At 39.8% G+C, this 23737-nt stretch overlaps 1 protein-coding gene across 2 annotated transcripts in view; it reads right to left on the bottom strand.

The window, feature by feature from the left end:
* LOC124169056 (alanine--tRNA ligase, cytoplasmic) overlaps nt 1-23737 on the bottom strand; it is a 253582-nt gene that overhangs the window by 91432 nt on the left and 138413 nt on the right. For both annotated transcript variants that reach the window (XM_046547527.1, XM_046547526.1), the window contains exons 13-16: nt 14464-14724; nt 14085-14338; nt 5494-5602; nt 786-944 (exon numbers count right to left, since the gene is read on the bottom strand). In XM_046547527.1, coding sequence (XP_046403483.1) covers nt 786-944; nt 5494-5602; nt 14085-14338; nt 14464-14724 — 783 coding nt within the window. The remainder of the gene's footprint in view (nt 1-785; nt 945-5493; nt 5603-14084; nt 14339-14463; nt 14725-23737) is intronic.

Raw genomic sequence — 23737 nt, 5'->3', positions numbered from 1 at the left:
TGGAGCATTGCCTACAGATTGCAAGAATATTTGACTCTTTGGATGGATATCACGACCATACGCTATGGAAAGGGCAACAGAATGGTAGCACTACCAAAGAGTCTGATCTGGAGTTTATATCACAATACGTAGCAGAAATGTGGCCGTTGAGGAAGGAGAACAAGAAGAGACTGGCAGACTTCCAGGTATGGGTGAGGAGGAAAATGGACATGTTGAAGAGGACAAGAGAATTTTTTTTTTATTTGAGAAATTTTAGAGAAAATAAAGGGTGGCCTTTTTTAGTAATAAATTGTTAAATATTGACTAATTTTTATTGTTTAAACAAGTCCTATTTGTTTATTATTGCTTCAAATGACTTTCAAGTTATGCCATAATGTGCATAAATGAATTATCTTCAAAATGAAACAATAACCACTGCATTGCAGACCATGGTTCCTTAGTAATCAGCATTTATGTGAGTTTTCATTTTTTACTCGGAGGCCTGACACTGCAATGTTCAAAGGACGGTAACTCTAAGACGGTTCAGTTCTGAGATGAAATAAAGTCATCATTATTCATCATAAGGATACTGCTTTCACATATATAAATTTCGGAGAAATCGGTGATGGTCACCTGACACCCCTCTGCCTGATTTGAGATGAAATCCCCCGCCTATCACTAAAACCTCTCTAAAGTGAACCCCCATACATCAAATTGCCCAAATTTAGGTCCCCTCCATTTCCATGTAAAGAGGTTTTACTGTAATGATCAAAATGAAAGAGCCACCAGATGAAGAGAGAGCTAACCTTGTCCCAGTGTGGAATGGGAGCCCGGGACACATCTTCATTGAGGTCCACAATGCTCCTCACAATGCTGCCTTCGCCACGACCTCCTTGAGCAATCTCCTCGGCCCTTGCCTCCAACTCCTTCACGGCCACCTCCAGCTGACTGCTCTTCCTCAGCGCCTGAAATGCCACCCAACAAGTACACTCACTCACTACAGTTGCTGGATCATTTTAATGCATCTTGAGGCAATAGAAACTTATCTACAAATGCTACCCTGATTAGATGAGGCTCAGTAAACCATCTTTAACATCTATGAAACTGGTATAGTATGGTATTCAAAGAAGGTGACAGACAGCTAAGGTCACTTGTGCCATGATAGCAAAGGGATAGCAAATGAAGGGTGGAGAGAAACCTGGCATTAGTACATATTAACCTGCTCTTAAGGAAAAGCACCAAGGGGACCATGACTAAACGTCCCATCCAACAGATTAAGCACTGAAGATATGCTACCTTGATGCTAAATGAACGCTAACTTCTTCAGGGCTCTCAACAAATATTTTTATTGGGTGCGCAACTAAGTTCCCGCTGTTTGCTATTACATAGATGGCTCTACCAGTGATTGCAGGTCGATTTCGACTTATTGGAAACATCATGAACCAAGCTTATTGTTAGAGATCTGGTAAACAAACAGCTTCATGACAATGGTGAGTTCCATGGCATCAAATCCTTATTGTTGCATGAAAATGTCAGAGTTAAGTAACCCTCATTTGTGGGAAGAGTTGATTTTCTTCTTTAATTCTAATAAAACGGCGGTCAATGTGCATCAAGGGGATCCAAAAAGTTTTTTGGAGATGCTGCTACAAGTTAAACAACGTGCTGTGATTGGATCCGTCGCTTCAAAGACGGTCATTTCAACGTTGACAACTGTCCGCGTGAAGGAAGACCAAAAACCTTGGAAGACACTGAAATGGAGGCATTGCTCTGTGAAGATCCATGCCAAACTCAAGAAGAGCTTGCTTCAGCATTGGGAGTTACTCGCCCAGCCATTTCCAAGTGGTTGCATGTGATAGGAATGATTCAAAAGTAAGGTACTTGGGTTTCTTGTGATTTGAAGCCAAGGGACATTGAGCAACGTTTTGTCACCTATGAAAAACAGCTCCACCATCAAGGTTTTCTTCATTGCATCATGACTAATGATGAAAAATGGATTTGTTACAGAAACTTAAAGAGAAGAAAGACTCCAGGACTGTGTAGTCATAGCTCTATGTTGACGGCTCGGCCAATATTCACGCTGCAATGGTTATGTTGGGTGTTTAGTGGGATCAGGTCGGTATTATTTACTATGAACTGTCGAAACGAAACAAAACCATTACTGGGGTAAGGTATGGCTTCATGTGCCAACCTTCCAAGTTTTCACCGACCTGGTCCTATCAGTTAAGCGGGTCTCTTGAGCGTCTACATATTATTGAAAATGATATAATATTCGGGTAATACGAAAAAGGACTTGATTGAGCAGAATACCTGCCTGAAATATTTTCCATATTATTTGTGCATTGAGATTTTGGTAAAAATGAATAATGATATCTGTGGAAAACAAAAAATGAATTTTTACCATTAATAATAATAATAATAATTTTATTGGTCCCAGGACTTTACATTGTAAAATATAGGACATGTCATACACAAAAATAAATACATACACAATCAAAGTCAGAATCAGACACTTCTGTGGTAGGCAGATTCCTCTAGAAACTGAGCTGTGCTATAATAGCCTTTGTTGACTAGAAAGAGTTTAAGATTAGATTTGAAAATTGCCCTTGTAGAAGCTTTTTTTATGGTTGACGGCAGAGCATTATAAACCTTGATAGCCATGTGAAAAGGGCTCTTATTGTACATTGCCGTGGCGTGGCAGTACATATGTACATCTCCACTATGGCGAGTGGAGTGTCCGTGCACTTGAGCATTGGTAGTGAGATCTTTTATATTATCTTTGACATGCATACACAAGTGGTATATATACATAGATGGTAACGTTAGGAGTTTTAATTCCCTGAAATAGGGTTTGCAAGATTTCCACGGGGGTATCTTTGCTATATACCTTATACTTTTTCTTTGTGTTGCGAAAACTCTACGAAATCCAGGCGACGATCCCCAGAAAATAATTCCATAGGACAAATGGGATTCAAAATAACCATAATATACCATTTTTAGAACATTTAAATCAACAATATCTACCAGATTTCTCAGAACATATCCACTTTTAGCCAGGGTTGAGCATAGGGCATTGGTATGGGTCTCCCAATTTAGGGAATCATCAATAGCTAGACCTAGAAACTTGGTGCTATTTACCCTCTCTATGGGCTGACCATTTAAGAATACCTCTAACTGAGGCACTTCCCTCTTTTTTTTAAATTGAATGTAATTCGTTTTCTTAACATTTACAGAAAGTTTATTAAGGTTGAACCACTTTTCTAGGAGTAGTAGTGAACTCTCCAGCTTCGTTTGCAGCAGCTTAGGATTCCTGTGGCTCATTGCTAGAGATGTATCATCAGCATATAACACTATATCATTGTTTTTAATAAACCTCGGCAAATCATTGATGTATAGTAAGAATAAGAGGGGCCCCAAAATACTGCCCTGTGGTACCCCTACATTTATTATTTCTATGGGAGATAAGTAGTTTGTAACAATGTTGTTGATGCCTGTACCCTCAACCTCTACCATCTGTTGCCTATCCTCTAGATATGATTGCAACCATTTATGAACGATTCCCCTGATCCCATAGTGCTCACATTTAATGAGAAAGATTTTGTGATCTACTGTGTCAAATGCACGAGAAAGGTCATTGAATATACCCACCGAGAATTCATTCCTGTCCCATGAGGTCATGATTTTTTTCAGAAAGCATGCAATCGCAGCATTGGTGCTTCTCCCCTTTTGGAATCCAAACTGTTCCATGTTTAATAATTTGGATTGGACGACAAAGTTCATAATCCTGTCTCTCATCATTAGCTCAAAAATTTTAGATATATTAGTCAGCAAGGATACTGGCCGGTAATTTCCTATGTTGTCCACATCACCTTTTTTGTGGATCAGTTTTATTTTAGCTATTTTTAAATAGTTTGGAAACTCACCCTTATTAAAGGACTCATTTATTATGAAAGCTAAGGGCTTAATTATAGCTTTAGAGCATTTTTTTAGGATGAAGGAAGGAATATCGTCTATCCCAACTGATGGTTTGTCTTTCAGGCTATTTATGCACTTCAATACCTCATTTTCTGTTACCGGAAAGAGGACCATAGAGGAGCACATGTGTTGACAGTGCCCCGTACTGAATCTGTCACTACTTATTATCGAGCTATGTAATTGTAGGGGTACAGTTGCGAGGTACTTATTGGCAAAAACTGCCACTTGCATAGGATCGGCCAAGTTTATCCCTTCCCCATTTTTTATTGTTAAATTTCCACTCCTGTTTACCTTAGAGTTTGTTGCCTTTCTTACTATTTGCCATGATGTTTTGGCCAAATTTTCAGCTTGACTGATAAGTCTGCTGTAGTAAGCTTTCTTGGTTTGAACTATAAGGTCCCTGTATGCTTTTTTGTAACTCTGAAAGTAGTTACTATTGAGGTCGTAGCCCTTCTGCCCTTTTCTTAATTGACATAATTCCCTAAAATTAACGCTAGCAGCCCTTATTTCATCTGTCACCCAACCCTTGTTACTCTCATGACACTTCATTGGCACTAATTTTCTGGGAAAGAATTCCTCAAAGATGAGCTTTACATTACTTATGAAATACATGTACATGTCCTGTATACACTTCATGTTGAGTAATTTGTCCCAGGAAGTTTCACATAATTTATCACAGAATGCATTTACTCTATCTTTTGGGTAGAACCTTTTGTACCTCTTGTAGATTACATCCTTTTCCTTGGGGATACATATCATTTGAGCATAATGGTCTGAAATTCCTAGATTTATAACCTTTGAGTGTTCATTTTCTGTCAGTTGCAAATTGGTGATAACCAGATCGATATTTTTTGATGTAGTGGCTGTTTCTCTGGTCGGTGAGTTTATCAGAGAATTTAACCCATAAAGACCCATAACTTCTCTGAGTTTGGTGGAATTGGCATTGTGTGAGGACATTTCAATATTAAAATCACCACAAATTAACACTTAATTAACACATTGAAAATTTTATAACAATAGCAGTGTTTAATTAAGTTAATATGCAATGAAGTGCATAAAATATATGTTACTGCCATACTATGTAACTGAAAAAAAAGTCCGGAGAGGTTCGAAGCACCAAATTCGGATTGCTGCCATGGTAACTCTTCTCCTTTACCACAAAAACATCCCACTCATCGACTCCAAAGGCGATTCATTATGAGCTTTGTCATGCAAGGGAATGAACCAGTCTTCTAGTGTCACTAAATCAAACTGCTTTTCCACTATCCATTAGCAAGGAAAATTGGGAGTTGACTGCAGTACAGTAATTTTGTCTACCTAATATCTCACACATTTCTGATCTAAACAAATCACAAACAATCCATACTCTTCGCTAACTCCCCCAAAATGAGTTTGCTTTAAGCGTTCTCAACAAAACAGTTAATGAAACACTACGAAATACCCTGATAGAAACAGCACTCAACCAACTACATATATTGAAATTGACAAATATTGAGTTACCACAGAAAATAAGGAGAAACATTCACAATTCTCACAACTTACCTTGGAGGCCTCCGGTCCCGTGAGAGCCACAATACGACGAATCCCTTTGGCAATGGCCTCTTCGCTCACAATGGCAAAGTCCCCAATGTGGCCCGTGCGGTGGACATGCCTGAAATCAGGCACAACATCAACGATGATGAAGCATCTCCAGCTTTGACAAGTGAATGATGACTTTCCATTTTTTCCAACTACGCCGCATCTAATATTGCTGTTGAATACAGTTTTGCAAGTGATCCTTCTGACCTTCAAGTCAAAATTACTGCTCTGCATTTCTCTTGCACTGATGCAGCCCTACTTAAACACATTATTTGTTTGTCCAATTGCAGCTTGGTTGCCTCGAGCTAGCTAGCTAAACATGAAAGGTGGTAAGGAAAGACTGCATAAGACCAAGTAAAACCAAAGAGCAGCACTTTTGGCCCAAAGATACAAGGAGGATCACGGGCAAAACTGCAGTCAATGACAATACTAGACACGATGTGACCAAAAAAATGGAAAATCATCAACAATTGTGCAATCAGACAATAACAGGCAAGCAAAAGATGGAACAAACACAGAGAGAGAGACTAAAAAACTCCAATGAACGTGGAATAAGGCCAAGCATAGGCTGAAAATCAACAAGAAGAAAAATGAATCGTTAGGCTGCTGCAGAGACAAGTCCATGGATAGCGTTAAACTAAGAAACAAAAAACTTAAATAAGTGAGGGATTTCTACTGCCTGGATAGCACACAGAGACGAAGTAAAATGGAAAGAAGAGAATAGCAAAGAGGGCTTCCAAAAATCAGGGATCCCACTCTATCTAAATTATAAAATTCACCGTTTACTCCAGGTTTTCACAGTCAAAATGCCGTCAAATTCACGGTTTAAAGGTAAGGTTCCATTTTAGGCAGAAATATTGATCGCGTAACGATCATCGGCCGCACGTTAACTAAAAATTAAAAAAACGCGACAGATGCCGTGGATGCAAACGCAGCAGCAATGAAAGTGCTCTCTCTCTCTCTCTCTCTCTCCTCACGTCACATATCGTTTGCAAAATTCAGCTCCGGCTAAAGGTTGTGAGCGGGAAAATGGAGGGACCAGGGTGCCAGGGAAGTTAACAAGTGTCTGAGTTTTTGCAAGTGTTCACGAACACTTTGGTTGCCAGTCTTCTGGCTTTGGTACAGGCTTAAGGCCAATGTGTCATCACGGCATATGGACCAATAATTGCACTTCGATAATACGTGTGCGGATAAATCCGTGGCCATGTCTGCGCGTGACTGACCTTGAAATGTGAGCCAAATATCCATTTTTTTTAAATCTGTCAATCGTAGTTCTACGACCTTAAAATCAAAATTAAAAGATTTTAAAGGTTTTATGACAAAATTCACGGCTATTTCCAGGTTTTTTCATGGTATACGAAATTCACGGCTTATTCACGGTTTTAAGGTTTTCAAGGTGGAGTGGGAGGGCTGAAAAAGAACAGAGGGTTCCTTTCCCAGCTGGGAGTGCAAGCACTGAATAAGGAAGCAATTCATTAGGAATTAAATTTGAAGCAAGCTTATTTGACACACTTAATTCTACTTTAAGCTCAGACTTATAACATAATATTATTTGTCTATTTTAATCTCTATAAGCTGCCTGTACATTGTTTTCAGATGAAAAAATACTGCAAAATATATATAGCACATAGAATTAATTGAGCTAAGGTCTCTAGCCAGCTCTTTGTCCTTACGTAGACATTAAGCCAGAGATTCTGTGTAGTCTGACAGTGGGTAGAGGCTGGATTCTCCAAACTTGGATGGGTAGTTCTCAGGAATATCTAATGCCACTAATCCCGTTGGAAGCTGAGTTGGAAGTTTTCAGCCTATGATATTCCTCACAGAAACTTGCCATGTAAACATCTTACTTTTTCTGTGAATTTCTAGCATTAAAAAGACTGTGAGAAGAATATGCCCACTTTTCTGATATCATTCATCGCCAAAAAAAGTTACAGCTGGTCATTGTCTAACTCACGGTCAACAAATTATATGGAATTATAGCTTTGAAATCATAACTAAGGAAACACTACCTTATTGTAGTTACTTATTCACATAATTACAGTAATTCATACCACAGAATTAGCAGGGTTCCCACTCTACCTGAATAATGAAATTCACGGCTTTTTCCAGGTTTTCACGGTTATTTTTCACGTTTTCACGGTCACAATTTCGCTAAATTCACGGTCCGTTAATAAGCCAACAATAAGAAAATCACTGGCCGTATATCAACAGAAAATAAACGTACGCGGCAAACGCCGAGAATGCTAACGTCGCAATGAAAAGTGATATCTGTTATTACGTGATCTATCGTTTGCAAAATTCAGGGCCGACTAAAGGACCAGCCCAACCGCGCTCTTGCCTGGACGCCGAATATCCTTCGGACCTTCTTCCGTCCGGACACCCGAGGTCCTTTTTTAATTCCTCGCCGAGAGACTGTTTTTTGCGCACGTTGTTATTACTGCACAGTAACCGAATTACCCCCACCCCAATCTTTCTTATTTAACGGAAAATATTATATTTAAATTGTTTACAGAATATAATAAATTGATTCTCTCTTATTTAACGGGAAATATTTTATGAAAATTGTTTATAGAACATAATAAATCGAAAAACAATTTCATACAACGTATTAGCACAAATCTAAGACGAACACGATTCTAAGTCTACCATCCTTTTTTGGAACTCCACTAGGAGAAAAATGTTTTTCCTAATAATGATATGATTATAAAATGAATGCGGAAAAACGATCAATGCTTTATTTTTTGCTAGATTGCCTATGTCCCAGGAAACGCAGGATTTTGGCGAGTAATTCAGATATTCATTAAAGGTTTCACACAATATTTTAGATAATAACAGGAATAGTAGTACTTTATCAAGACACATAGGTCATATTGTTGATTTGACCCATATCTCTTTCAAAATTCTGAAGGAAAACGCCACCTCACTAAAAAAATGTTTGGTCTCCACTCGGCATTTACACTGCTATTATGGATTTCAGTCTGATGTAAAAATTCTTATCCATCAAACACAATTTCCAGTACACGTATTCACGAGAGCAATGTGCATGTTGTGCCTAAAACAACCGCATTCGCCGGCACAGTGACTGGTTGTGAGATGGATGACGAACGCCAAAAATAGTCTATTACTTGAATTGTTCCTTTCCAATGAATATATTTTTAATATAATTGAGGTAGTGTGTAAAGCGTGAACAATGTTGCGTTAATCGTCAGTGGCACGCCCATCTGGATCTTCGCCTTCATATCTCTACTTGTTTTCTCCAGGTAGCTCACACTACCCCCACCCCCACCGTCATGTGCTAGCGGACAACCCCAGGCGCTCCGCAATATTCACGCGCATCTAGCCCTGATTCTTTTTTCGTGTTCAATTATTTTCAGTCCATCTCTTAAAGTTCTCAATAGTTTCTTCGGAGGGGCCATGGTCCGAAGACGAATAAAATTAAACTAGTGAAAATGAAACCAGACTTTATTAAACCCACATGGAAAACACTCGGTGGTTCGAAGTCCAGCCACCCAGGAAAGTAGGGAACCACTCGTACGAGGTGAAGTTCGGAACTGATGCTATCGCGTACGGGGGTACGCAGAGCATACTGCAGAGGTCGAAGCGTGACCATATGACTCCGCCATGAAATTTTTTACCCTTAAGATACCCATTCTTTTCTAACTATCGCAGCGCTAGATGAGCAGATGAATTCGAATTGTTAGTAGGGAGAAACAAAAATCCTGAGAAGATATCCCTTCGTCAGTAACTCTGACAAGTGAGACTTATAGTATAGCTCGTAAATTGATAACTGATAACAACCTGATATCATGTTTTCGGAACAAAATGCCGAATTAACTGCCGAGAAGCTCAGCTACGAGGACATCGAATTTCGCCAGAAATCACCATTGTATTTGTCCAACTATTTCCTTTCTTAAAATGCTTAAATAGCGTTAGAAATACGTCGTGTTTGGTCTCATTCTTTTCTTAATTACGTGCAAATTACTAACATTTCAATCTAATACAAGCATAATAGCAATTGCTGAATATCATTGTTAGATACCTTTTGGGCTAACAGGTGACTCATGCAGCAGTTGATCTCCAGGAACTGGGAACTTTGAAGGAGTTTGGCTGAAAATGGTCAGTGGGTGAAAAGAGGGTGGAGCGCGAAACACGTTTCTATTGTTCTCGTGTAACTCGATATTTTTTTCGAAGCTAAGGTCTACGTAATACAATCCCTGCGCGAGCTGGGACTTTTTTTATTTTGAAGAAGAGGAGATCGTCAGAAGGGGGGAGGCGAATGCTGAATGGAGGGGGATAACGGATCTTGGAAAATGCGCTAATGTTACTTTCCCACGGCACTGAGCTTCTCCCAATGGTAGTTCCATCCCTTGGGAAGATTCTAACTATGTGCTTGTCGTTATTAGCCATAAATGACACATTGTATTTATTTCGTCTCATTTTCGTCAAACGATGGATGCGGGAAAATTATGCGTCGGAACCGCAATCTTCAAACGATCAATGCGAGAAACTATACTTCGGGGAACGATAGATGCGGGAATAAATAACATTGTCTATGAGGAACTTTATTTGGGACCAGAAACGGCGAACGATCAATGCGGGAACGATAGATCGAGGTTACACCGTATAACTTTTCTTTTGAAAGCGGCAGTGTAATGACTTCTTTTCTCTGCTATCGTAATACTCTGAAACCAAAACTGAATCGATTTCTCTAATCAGAGGCAAATCATGTTCCCTTCATACTTTTGCTCTGGAAAAAATGGAATGACTTTTGTAGCAGTTTATATCGCGACGGCATTGAGGCTTTAACGTTACAATCATAGGCGGATCTAGGGAGGGGCACATACCCCCCAGACACTTAAAAAATATGCAAGATTTTGAATACGGTCACATTATCATTGCGCTCGTTTTGTATCATGAGGTATCCTAGTGCCCCCCCCCCCCCAGAACAAAATCCTGGATACGGCTTTGCTTGTGCTCCCCCACTCCCCAGAAAGAAATCCTGGATCCGCCTCTGGTTAAAATTTAGGTAAATTGTAATCAATCACACAAAAATTTTGTAAGTTGATCAAGCTCTAACTTGAATGGAGCCGAATTCAGGGTAAAGCAGGCGATCTCGCGGACACGGCAGAAGTGCACCCGGCGATTGATTGGCACGCACGCTTTACCTGCTGCCTAAAATAGCAATAGTTTTTCACTAAAACACAAAATTAAATAAGCTAAATTACTGTTCAGGTATTTTTGACGTTGATTTTTCGTTGTATAGCTATATATATTAGGTGACAAACTCTGGTATCCATAATTTTTTCTGACGAAAATTATGCAACCCGATTGACGTCGAGAATTTTGCATTCGATTGTAAGTTCTCTTTTCTGCAGGAGTTAGGAGGAAAAAAAACCTTGTCTTAGATAGGTGCAAATAGGTAAATTATAATTCACTTGGTTTGAAATATACAAAGACATAATAAATACCTGCTGAAACATGTTATTTTCACTTTCACTTTATTTTATCACTCGTCAAATATTTCCACACTAACTTTCCGGTTGCGACGTAAAACTGGCAAGTCCCAGGTCGACGCATGCGAAAATCGTGTAATGCTGTGTTGCCATAACTGGAAATCTTCTCTCGTTTTCAGGCCGCAACGCGCGAGAATTAGTAACGTCGCGTCGAAAGCTCGCTGTCGCCCGGTTCAAACTCAGGGAGCGTAGTGTCCACAGCGCATAGCAGGTTGTCAAGGTTAGCGGTCTTCCAATCACAGGATTGAGGGTGTTGAATAAACGTTCAAATTTTTCGACACAAATTCCATCTAGATTTAGTTTCGTAAGTGGTCGCTGCAGCCAGTGGGAAGCCTAATTGGATGGAAGGGGGACTAACCAGTGACCGAGGGAGGGGAAACCAAGCCAGTCGAGGAAAGTAAACAAGCTGATGAGAAGTGGTGTCATATTTCAGGAGGGAGGGAGAGAAAAGGCCTGCCCTGGGGAAAGATGTTTTTTTTTTTCTTCAGGCAACATTCGTTCCCACGCTTTTCTGACCCATGCGACGATGCTCGCCACAATGAATAGAAGTGCGCTCGCCACAAACGAAGTTGAAAATTTCTGGGAAGGTATTATTATCAAGATTGAGAGATTTTTAAGGTTTAAGGACGAAATTCACGGCTTTTTCCAGGTTTTTTCACGGTAGACGAAATTCACGGCTAATTCACGGTTTTAAGGTTTTCACGGTTGAGTGGGAACCCTGATTAGAGACAAATACATCAAAATGCTAAAAAATACAGAAAATACATGAACATTTCCAATTTTCAAGGCTATCAGTAAAGTGATAACACTTAGCTTTAGGAAAAAAGGGTACTTATTCTCCTCTCATTTCAAAAGTATACCAAAGAAAAGAACTGTAAGTTATTCATTAAACAAAAGCTCAACCTTAGCAGAGTGAAGAAATCATTTTGAATTAATTTTATGAAACAAAATTTATTTTAAAGCATCAATTCACTCAAAATAAGACCGTAAACTTTCCAAGTGAGTTGAAGGAATTCTTCTTGGGTTCCCCACCAGTTGAGATTCTCCATGGCGATCTGACGTTTCAATTCATCACTCACGCATTGTCCTAAGGGCAGATGAGTGTTGAGCCGAGGATTAAGGTCGCATTATACATTCTTCAGGCACTATGTGATTGGTTACCACAGTGGACTGCCTTCTTGACAGCCAATTCAGTGAAAGGGGTGATCCTTTAAGTTTTTTAATTTTTTAAAACGTGTTTCCAAGTACACATTGTTAATGGCAAAGCCTGTGTCACGATTGAAATTTCAACCATCCAATTTAATTTCTATGGCTTCTATCATTGAAATGGATGGAGTGGTCATGTTGGATGCTATGTTCAGCAATGGCCGATATAATAAAAGTATCACGGCTGTATCAAGTATATTAGTTAGAGATGGGTCGAATAGCAGATTTTTCAAACTCGAATATCGAATTTGAATATTAAATCATAGCTCGAATATTCGACTACCTCGAATTTTGAATACCTCAAATACTAGAACTGCGCAAAGCATATTAAACGTACGTTTCTTCCTCTATTTCACTTGATGAATGTTTTTTAAGGAAAAAGGTATGCAGTGGAACCTTGATCTATCGTTTTTCAAGGGGATAGATGGGGAAAAAAAAAAAAAAAACACTATGAACGCGGGAATGTTTGACTAGGTTGCCTATGCAGCAGGAAACATAAGATTTTGGCGAGTAATTGTGATTTCCTCTGAAGGATTCAAACAGCTGATTAATGGAATATTTTAAGTTTATGGAAACATTTTGTATGACGGTGGGCACAATATGGTGGAAGTTCTTAATATTATTAAAATATGACAATGCAATATTTCCACTGAGTTTTATTAGTACACTACGCATTTCGTTGTTACAAACAACATTATCAAGTGTAACTGATAATGTTGTTTGTAATGATGAAACACGTAGTGTAATAATAAAACTCAGTGGAAATATTGCAATGTCTTATTGTAATAAAATTATGGAAACAATTTGGGCATATAGTTGATTCAACTAACATCTCTTTGAAATATCCTAAGGTGACACACTGCCTCGCGAAAAAATGATTGCATGCCGTCTCGGTATTTACACTGCTACGATGGATTTCTGTCTGATGTATACATTCTTATCTACCAAACGCCATTTCAGCGGCATGCCCATCTGATACTCGGCTTCATCCAACTTCTTATTTTCAACAGGTAGCTCGCTTTACCCCCACTCCTACTGTCAAGTGCTAGAGGACAATCCGAGGCATTTTGCAAAATACACGTGCTTCTCCGCCGGATATTCTTCTTCTTTAATTATTTTCAGTCCATCTTTGGAAGTTCTCACGAGATAAGCAGATAAATTCGAATTGCTAGCAGGGAGAAACCAAATATTCTGAGAAAATATCCCTTCGTCGGTGACTGTGACAATAGAGATTGATGGAACTCATAAATTTTAACTTGATATATGCTTTTGGAAAATAATTCCGCATCAACTTCCGAGAAGCTCAGCTGCGAGGATATCGAGTTTTGCCAGAATGCTAATTGTAAGTCTCCGTCGTATTTTGACAATAATTTCCTTGCGTAAAATGCTCAAATGAAGTCAGATATATGTCGCGTTTGGTCTTATTCTTTTTTGAATTACGTGCACATCACTAATGTTTCAATCCAATAAAGGTGTAATACCAATTGCTCTAAGTCATTGTTAGATGCCTTTTGGGCTAAAAGATGACTCATGCAGCAGTTGACCTCCAGAAATGGGGAATTTCGAAGCAGGTAGGCAGAAAAAGGTCAGTGGGAAGGGTGAAACAGGATTCTATTATTCTCATGTAACTTGATATTTTCTTTTGAAGCTTTTGATTTATGGTCTTCCTAATACAAATCTCTCGCAATGGCAGGGGCCTACTCCAAAAGGACCACTCATATTAACCGCATGTTTTCATTTGCTGGTCATGGGTATTTAGACGGTGCCTGTCACGCTAGTGGAGGTCTCGTAACAGTCCATACTCATGCACACAGGTGAAGTTCCACCGTAACTCACGTCCCACCACAGAACTCCACCGACGAGTCCTTGGCAGCAGGATTTGAAGGATCTGCAATGAGTCTCTCGACAGGCACGCCAACTGAGACGACTCGCACTGGGTCAGGGTAGGTCTCCCCAAACACAGCACGCAGGCCCTGAACTTCCTTTGCCTTGTACAATGGCGCCTCTCCAAAGTAGACCTCATCATCCGAGGAGATGTCCTTGACACAGCGCGTCTCCACCGCACTCACTTGCTCCGGAGTCATTGCACCCTGAAATTCACCAAGTCAAAATGAAATCAACAAAGAGTGATTACAATAACTTAAATGCAAGAAAACATCAAGGCACAAACAACAATAAACAGGCCACATAGACAAATTATCTACACAATACTCACGGCATTGGAGAAATCAAAGCGCAGCCTGTCAGGGGCCACGAGCGATCCTTTCTGGTCGGCAACCGTGCCGAGGACAGAGCGAAGGGCACAGTTGAGCAGGTGGGTGGCTGTGTGGTTGGACATGATCAGGCGCCTCCTAGCACCATCCACACTTGCCACCACCCGCTCACCAACAGCCAGGGTGCCTTCCGTCGAGATGCAGCCACCGTGAACCACAAAACCACCACGGATCTGCACTCCCCTCACACAGAATTCCACCCCCTGCACCGATTGAATTAATTACATTGAAGGAATTCACTTCATCAACTCACTAATAATAATAATAATAATTATTATTATTATTGTTTTTTACTGGTCAAGCAATCAACATCAATATTGGACAAGTCAAAAAATTAAAATTACACTTTGCACATAACAACCACAAAACACACTTTAAAGCTGTTAAATTCTGCCATTAATAAAATCAGCAACATTATAATACATTTTAAGAAGTGAGAATTAAAGGGGAAATGGGTAGCGACCGCCGCATCCGTCTTTACCGCAACACTACTCAGAACGGCTTGTCTATTTCTCAAATCTCTGTCCCGAAAGTCCACAGGCAATAATTGTACATTTTAAACATGAAAAATGCATTTAATGATCGTAGATACAATTTTCTTAATTTGTGATTGGTCATCCATTAAAGAAATCTTCTTAAATTAATTAAGATTTTTTTTCCACCAATAGGGTAGTTTCCTTCATCAAAGAAAAAGAAATCCATTGATTGTCATTCCTTACCCACCATTAGTGTATTCATAATATACAAATTATTTGGTTTTAGAAATCCCAGTTTAGACAAATGGAAATGGTCAATTTTAACCTCGTTTGAAAAAGGCCAGATTGGTGCCCATGCAATTCCACTCCACATGACATCACAGGGACCTAGATGCTATACGAGTAGATAGGAGTTTTACATCATCTGAGATTACCAATGCATGCATGAGGCACAGAGCTAAGGGAAACATATCTTAATAATCACCTATTAAAACTGCCTAAGGTCGGAAAGTTTCCTTTGTTTGATAGGGTATTAATAATCCTTATTTAAGCAAAGAGCTACCTGCTAGCAGGGTACTCAGCTACCTGCTAGCAGCCTGCGTCATATCAGTGCTCAAGCCTCGCCCCAAGGTCACCTCACATGCCGACAGCTGGAACCAGAAATACGTCACACGGACTTTTCCCATCATTCCTACTTAGCCATCGCGTTTTCGGGCCCTTGAAATTTTTCACTTTTCGTTTAACCGTGAAAAATAGATATCGTCATTCGAAAATCTAAGAGCATGAAATGCGCACTCCAGAAGTAATAATCTTTTGATTCAGGCAATAAAAAGATAATAGAAAACCACCCTATTATCATCTTCTGCTATACTATACCAGTCATCCATGTAAACTTGACACATTCATTGTCAACAAGTAAAGAAATTAATGATGTTTTACAAAGAGAATTCTAAAGAAAATACCATATAAACTCATGTAAGAGACACACCCACTTTCCCTGCAACTGCAGCCGAAAATGGGGGTGCACCTATAACACGGATTTCTTACCTGCCGGCTGGTTGCAAGGAGAACTGAGTGGCCTTGGTTTTCAGCCAAACAGTCTTCTAAAACTCTGGGTCAAAGACAAGCGGGAGTTTCTCCTTTTGTGTTGTATTTTTACAATGCTCCTGTTTGCATTTATTGCTAGTATGCACAGTGCAACCATGTCAATACCTCAGAGGTGAACATGGAAAAGATCACACAGGGTTTTTCACCCCTCTGGTGGACGTGCTAACTTTGCTGCCTTGAGTAGGCATCCCACAGCATTTATACCGCATATAATAATTGCATATCAACGTAGTTCTGAAGAACAATAGCTGGTTAATAGTCAACATAGCTGTGTAATTTCCATTATGCTACGTGCCTGATTTTTCAAAAATCATCTTCAGATGCTATTATGAGGATAATTGAAAATGAAAATTATATTTGTGTTAAAACCTGCAGTTTAAAAAATTCAAATGAGTGAGTACAGTAGAAGCCCGGTTTTACGAGTGCTCATAATTCCTCGGAAATCACTCGTAAAAATGAGAGTTCGTTGCATCCGAAGGTGTTGAATTAACCCACTAAAGTCCCATAATCATAAAAGTATTTACTGTTTTTATTTTGTTTCCATGGCATTTAATGAAGTTAAACAGGTAAAGAGTCATTATCAGGCACATTCTGGTTGAGTTTCAACATATATAAAGAAAGAAACTGGGAATTTTCAATCATATAAAATATTAATTCCTCCTGTTTTCCAGATTTTATTCCCGTTCTTATTTTTTTGATCACCAAATAAATCTGTTGAAACAGCGCAACTAGTCGGAATCAATATATTTGGTATGTGGTGGAAGTTTTTGGGTAATTTTGGGAATATGTTAAGACGGTAATATTAGTTTTGTCCAGTTTTTGAATGTTAAGCAATAAATCCGTCAGTTGGGAAAATTTACCAAAACGTTCTCTGAAATATGGCATGATGCTGTAGTTGAAGATATTTCTTGCAAAGGCACCTATTCCTAGCAATTTCTATTACTCAAATTCAATAACCTACCGCAAAGTAGTGCCGTTAAGTATTCATTTACACAAGTAAATCCCTCAGTGGATTGGGGTGCCTTCACAGCTCTGCGTTGAGTTGATGCCTCCCGCCCCGCCAACAAATTTTGCCCCTTCACAGCTCTGCGTTGCGAAAACAAATGAAAGGCTAACAGCATCAGCTCCTACAAATCAGCCCGGGAGCATATCATCTTATGATTTTGAGCCAAACGCACAATACATATGTTGTTTTGTGCATTTTCACGCAATTTCATTTCTTAAAATATTCTTCTTCACCATTAATAGCTTTGGAAGTTAATTTGGCAACCATAAAAACGCGAATCATGTATGCAGTGATGGCCTGTGCCTTTGAATTATTATGACCTTTAAGTTTTATTTCCTATCTTGGAATATACGAAAAATATCAAATGAAATACGCTCAGTGAACATGACTTATGTGAAAAGTTATCAGGAATATTTATTAATGATAACTGTTGTTCAAACAGACTGTCCCAGGCATGTTATCTAAATAGCTTCAGCTGAGCACATCATGAGGGCAAAATTATAAAAAATAAATTGGAATTTAAACAACCGTAGTAACCAGCAAGGAGCTCTCACACTGTATTTAGCTTCTGATACCATTGACAGGTATGTGTTATGCTAATCTAAGCACCTCAGTGATTGTAACCCAATCTAGGATTAACATTTGTCTTATGTTTCAGAAAGATACGAAATATCTATGCTTAAAACTTCAAAATAATAGTGAATAATGGAAATTAATTGCATTTGTCACACCCTTTAGAGCCATACCCTTGTACACCTAAGTTTCCCATAAAAAAAACACCAATTCGAAGTCCCAGGCATACTGCTGCCTTCACTCAGACACACGGCCAGATTTTTCCGCGACGGCTCAGCGAGGTGGCAACATGACAACATCAATTGTCGAAGACGGGCTCTGATTGACTCACTAGCCATAGCATCAACACAGCCCCGAACTGTGAAGGCATCCTGGGCACCATGACATTTTTCGTGCTATGCTAAAGTACTGCCATCTCCAGGGCCCACATGATATGAATAGCGACAATTACCTGTGAAATTAGGAATCACCAAAGAAAACAAAAACATGGTGAAAGGGATGAATTTTAATTATTAGAGCAGCATAAGGCTTTGTTTTATTTTATACAATGACAAATATATTCAAGCATTAACACACCTCCCTCTGCCACTGTTATCTTCCTCCCATTCCAATCCCATTGATAAAGGCACCCAACAAAAGAAGAACGTAAAATAGGAGTGTGGGGAGCATACTCAAGGCCGTTAATCATATAAATGCTCGAACATAACTGGCTTTAGGTGTTGTAGATCTGACACACATCTTGAATTTTCTGTTTAGTAAACAGATAATACAAAGCATAATGGGTAACGCTGGCTCAGTGGTGTATTGCCCTCGAGAAATATCTGTCGTAAAACTGAGCATACCCAGGGGAAGGAATTTTTTGATCTCGCAAAATCCGGATTTTTTACATGTAAAACACAGGCCATTTGGTGGTACAAAGACTATTACTCACCAAAATGGGATTCTCGTAAAAAGACATACTCGCAAACCTGGCTTTCCACTATACATTGTTGGACAAATTGGAGGATAGAAGAAATCAGATGTGCTTATAATTGAAGAGCGCTTGCAAATTTTCAAATCCAGTGAATAAAACACCAAACCAACAGCAAAGAAACTGAACTTTGAGGCAATTTGCCATGGGCGCTCCGACTACATCACTTCACCCACGCTTCCACTTCCACAGGTGAGGTAGAGGGGAAGGAGAGCGCTCCCACCACCACCACAAGCAACAAGGGATCGAGAGATAGGCGCGTCAAATCTTGCATGTGACGTCGTCGACCTTCCAAGCGAAGGCAGCCGAGTTATGTGATGCACGCAGTTTGCACTGCCAGCAGTGTCCAGTCCGTCTCATCTTGTTTGATCATGCACTCATGCTACGCCTGTTTCTTCCGAAATTGTGCTGTTTGGGCTACGTTGTAGCCTTGTTGTTACTAGAAAGCTTTGTGTCAATCAATTGGAGCTTAAGAAACTTAAATACAGTAAGAAATGAGTCGCATTTAGTATTATTCTTTTTTGGACCTCGTGCGTGTTGTCCAACCGTTGAAAGCTATCGAGACATATCCTGGCCCAGTAGGTGACTCACCTAGCATTTGGACTCCAGAAACTGGGAGATTGAACCTGGAGGACCGAAAAAGATTAGATGGTGAGCTGGGGTAGGGATGAAAAACATTTCCATTGTTCCTACACCATTTGATATTTTCCTTTGAAGCTAATGATTTATGGTCTGTATGGTCTAGTTACCGTACAAGCCCGTGTAAGAGACGCACCCATACTTTGAGCATCAGAGCCAAAGAAAAAAAATTTTGCAGCATTTTTTCTGTCCTATTGTGCAGTGTTGCAGAGGAATGGCTGGACTTTTGACAGTTATCAAAATTTCCACTTTCAATACTAATAATTCACGTGACATTTTTCAGCTAAATTTACACGATGTATATGGTGCTCGTAGATAAGTAGGTATTCACTTGTAGTCTTAAACTTATGATGCTTACTAGAGATGGTCGCATTGGATACCACAGATCCAAATATTCATGGATGATACCCTTAAACTTATACTCCAGATCCAAATTCGTCTAAGAAATTGAATCTGAATCCGAAATTTTAAATCAATGCTTTCGTGAATGCAACGTCCCATAAGATGGAGTAGAAAGAGTTCTGATCCTCTCTTCAGAAATGCCGTTGCACTGCGATGCTTGTTCTACTCATGAACAATTTTGTTTAAAAGCTCTCGTAGGAGTATTTCAGCTATAGAATTTCAGCTGTGGAAAATTTAAAGGCAAATCACGACAGGCACGTAGCGTGAATCTTCCCAAGAGATTGAACAACAAGCGGGGGAATCTCGCACCAAAGGTAATACATAACTGCGTATATTTCATAAAACCACCCTCAGCCCACCATCAACCCTCTTAAGGTTTTTTTCCTTTCCGAGACCACACAGACAAATGAATACTATCTTCTAAGGAAGATATAAAGTTACATGGGAACAATGGAAACGTGTTTCATCCCAACCCCAACTCATCAACTGTCCTTTTTCGGTCTACCAGCTTCAATTCTCCCAGTTTCTGGAGGCCAAATGCTATGTGAGTCACCTACTGAGACCGAAGGTATCTCGATTGCTTTCAGCAATTGTATGACGTGCACGAGGTTCAAAATAGAATGACATCTAACGTGATGCATACCTGACAGCATTTAAGTTTTTTAAGCTCTAATTGATTGACACACAGCTTTATAGTTACAACAAGGCTACTAGTATTCAACATAGTCCAAACAACAAAATTTTGGATCACACAAGTGTAGCATGAGCGCATTCAAACAAGACAAGACAGGCTGGAAACTTCAGGCTACGCTAACTGCGTAATCACAGTGCTGTGCCTTTGTCCTTTCGCTTTGAAGGCCACCACGTCACATGCAAGATTGGACATGTCTTCCCTTGCTCCTTTGCTCATAGCCTCATTGCTTGAAAAATGGAGGGACCATGCTCCTTCCCCTCTACCTCTCCTTCTGCTCTCTTCACTTACAAGCATTTCCGATTTCTTCTATCCACTATTTAGTCCAAAAATGTACACACTCGTTTAGAATTTTTTACACTGCAGGTTTTAACACCAATATAATTATCAATAGCAATAATCCTCATATAGTATCTGAAGATGATTTTAGAAAAATCAGGCCCTTGGCTGATTAAATGGAAATTACTTGAAAAGACAGATGTTGACTATTAACCAGGTATTGTCCTTCAAAACTAGGCCTTTTTCTAAGTGTGATAAGCAATTACTATTTGGGGTATAAATACCGGGATATGCCAACTCATAGCAGTAATCTTAGCTTGCCCTCTGGAGTGAAAAACCCCACGCAATCTTTTCCATGTTCACCACTGAGGTACTAATGCAACCGTGTGATGTTTATGAGTAAGAAACACAAACAGGAGCATAGTAAAAATAAGTAGCTAAGGGAGAAACTCCCCTGCCTGCCACTTGTTTTTGACCTTGGTTTTTAGATGACTGACTAACGCAGAAAACCAAGGCCACTCAGTTCCTCTTGGCCTTGCGACCGGGGGAAGGGAGGAGGGGAAGATAAGAAGTTTGTGTAAGAGGCGCACCCCCATTTTCGGCTGCAACTCCTAGGGAAAAAGGTACATCTCTTACATGTGTATATACAGTACCTTCGAGCAGCATTCATGCCATGTAAAGTTTGATGAAAAATGCTACCCAACTTTTTCATACTGAAAGTAGAACATTGATAATTGTCAAAAGTCCAGGCATACCTCTGCAACACCTCACAATGGGAGAAAGCCAATGCCGCAATTTTCTTTTTATTTTGGCACTCATGTTCAAACTAGGGGTATGTCTCTTACACAAGTTTTTATGGTAATAAGTAGAGGCCCATGAATTTCACGAGATGCCATATCGTGAAATAACATGAAATAACGCGAAATCTGTAAATAAAAATGAAATTTCGCGTTTACTGCGATTTAAGGAGGATTAGCCAAAAACTCAGATCTAATGAGTTATAATCTATTAAAGCCTAAGCCTTTGTTGTTTAACGCTGCCAATGTTCATTTGCTCTATCTCATTACGATTCCAAGGTCAATTGGCTCGTTTAGTCTCGCGCATAACGCATCCGCGTAATATCGCGCACTGTATTGATTTCTCCGCCAGAATTTGCCATTAAATTTATCACAGCCTCTCTCTTCGATTCCCATGCATCAATCCTGAAATATTTAGTATGAGGCACTTTCTCACCTGAAGAATTAGATACTATGAATTTAAATGTCCGGAAAGAAATTTAACGCCGCCGCGGAAGAGCGGAAATACAAGCTCACACGCCCGGTACGCGTCGATGCCGAGCAGTAATTCCGGTGACTCACTGCGATGCATTAGACAGCGCTATTGGATAACTTGTTGCAGGAAAACCTTGAGTGTGGGTCTAATGTAACAATTTCGTTGACTTAAACACGGTCGCTGGCTAGGACCAGGCCGCTGTTCACGGAACGGCCCACAGAGTGGCAGAGAGTCCTCTCAACTGAAAGCGGCCTGAATTTCACGGCGTTGTGACGTGAACGGCGGACGGCTAAAAAAGTCGTTTCGTCAGAAAGCGGCCGCAATGTAGCACTGACTGTATTTCACGCCGTAGATGGCACAACGCCGCGCCAGGCCGGATTGAAATGGGCGCCGTGGTGACCATGGCAGCCGTCAACTGCCCGATTCGATTCGTTTAAAGACATCCATAGACACTTACGGTTATTTGAAAGCATGAAGCCCTAGCATTTTGGGGAAGGGAAGGAAGGAACAGAAAGGATAGGAGGAGAAGGGGTTCTCCTTATTAGCAGACGGATCGTCGAATATTCATCGTCGTCGAAAACAAAAATGGAGAAAACATTTCAAAACTATAATAAATGTCATTTTCAGTTTGGATATCCTAATTGGGTCAATGGAAACAATTTTCTAAATGGGGAATACAAATGAGCACAACGAAAACTTGCCGAATCTCAAATATAATTTCAAACTATTTTCAATATAATCCCTCATTTACATTATTTTCAATATATGTATTCACTTATTTTCTTTGACAATGTCAACGGAGAATTTTGTTGAAACCATCCAAGCACATTGTAGGGTGTCTATCACATTCCTCACAAAATGTGTTCACTTTTTTTTGCCCTCTTGCTTGCCTCTTTCGTTCCCTTTTCTTTACGTATTCTCTCGTAACAATTGAGGCATCTCTTCATACTTATCCTTGCAGTACCTTCGTATTTACTTAGGCTGTGCAAGGACTTCCTCTTCGAAGCTGGAACACTTCCCCCAGTCACATCGCTAAAGATGAAATCTTCTTTCGATAATCCATCAATAACTTTCTCTCGAAAATTCAGCATTTCCCTTTTTTTATTTTGGCCATAATTATTATATAAAACCCATGAAGTCACCATGCATGTCCCAAGAAGCAGTTCTAATGCCAGTTTCTTATACTACTTGAGAGATCGTCTGATGCAACTATAATAAGCAGACATTTGGTCGGAAATGTCTACCCCCTTTTTCGCACTATTGTAAGCTATGATGGCTTTTGGTTTCATTATTACCCCTCCCTTAGATTTCGACGTGGTTTGTTGCAAAATCTCACCAAGGTCGGGATTAGAGGATATCATCATAAGTGGTCTTTTGTCCTGCCATTTCATCATTCTAACACCTTTTCCATTTTGCCTTGCAATAAATTCCCCCTTTTCAACTTTTTTTGGCGAACCTCTGGTGGATTAGGTACCTTTCCGATTCGCCCGCATTGTGCCACAAACATAGGTATCCCTACCCAAAAGGTCTTCAGCTAGGCCCACACTTGTATAAAAATTATCAATGTACAATGTCCGCCCAGCATCAAAAAGTCCCTCCACCAGTTGCAGTACAACTTTGTGTCCATGTCCAACCTTCTCCCTCGTCGTGTTGAATTGAAACTTTTGGGCTATATCGCCGCGTCAGATTTTGGGTGGCCCCAACGTTTCCTGACCGATGCTGGTCGCTTTCTCAAGGGAATCTGAAGAGGTGGGATTTAAAATTGGTATAGATAGGTATACGTGTCAGGTGGTGGGGGGAG

This window comes from Ischnura elegans, chromosome 12 (assembly GCF_921293095.1).
Source record: "Ischnura elegans chromosome 12, ioIscEleg1.1, whole genome shotgun sequence".
Classification (NCBI taxonomy): domain Eukaryota; kingdom Metazoa; phylum Arthropoda; class Insecta; order Odonata; family Coenagrionidae; genus Ischnura; species Ischnura elegans.
The sequence above is the reverse complement of the archived record's forward strand: the minus strand, read 5'-3'. Positions and strand labels throughout refer to the sequence as shown.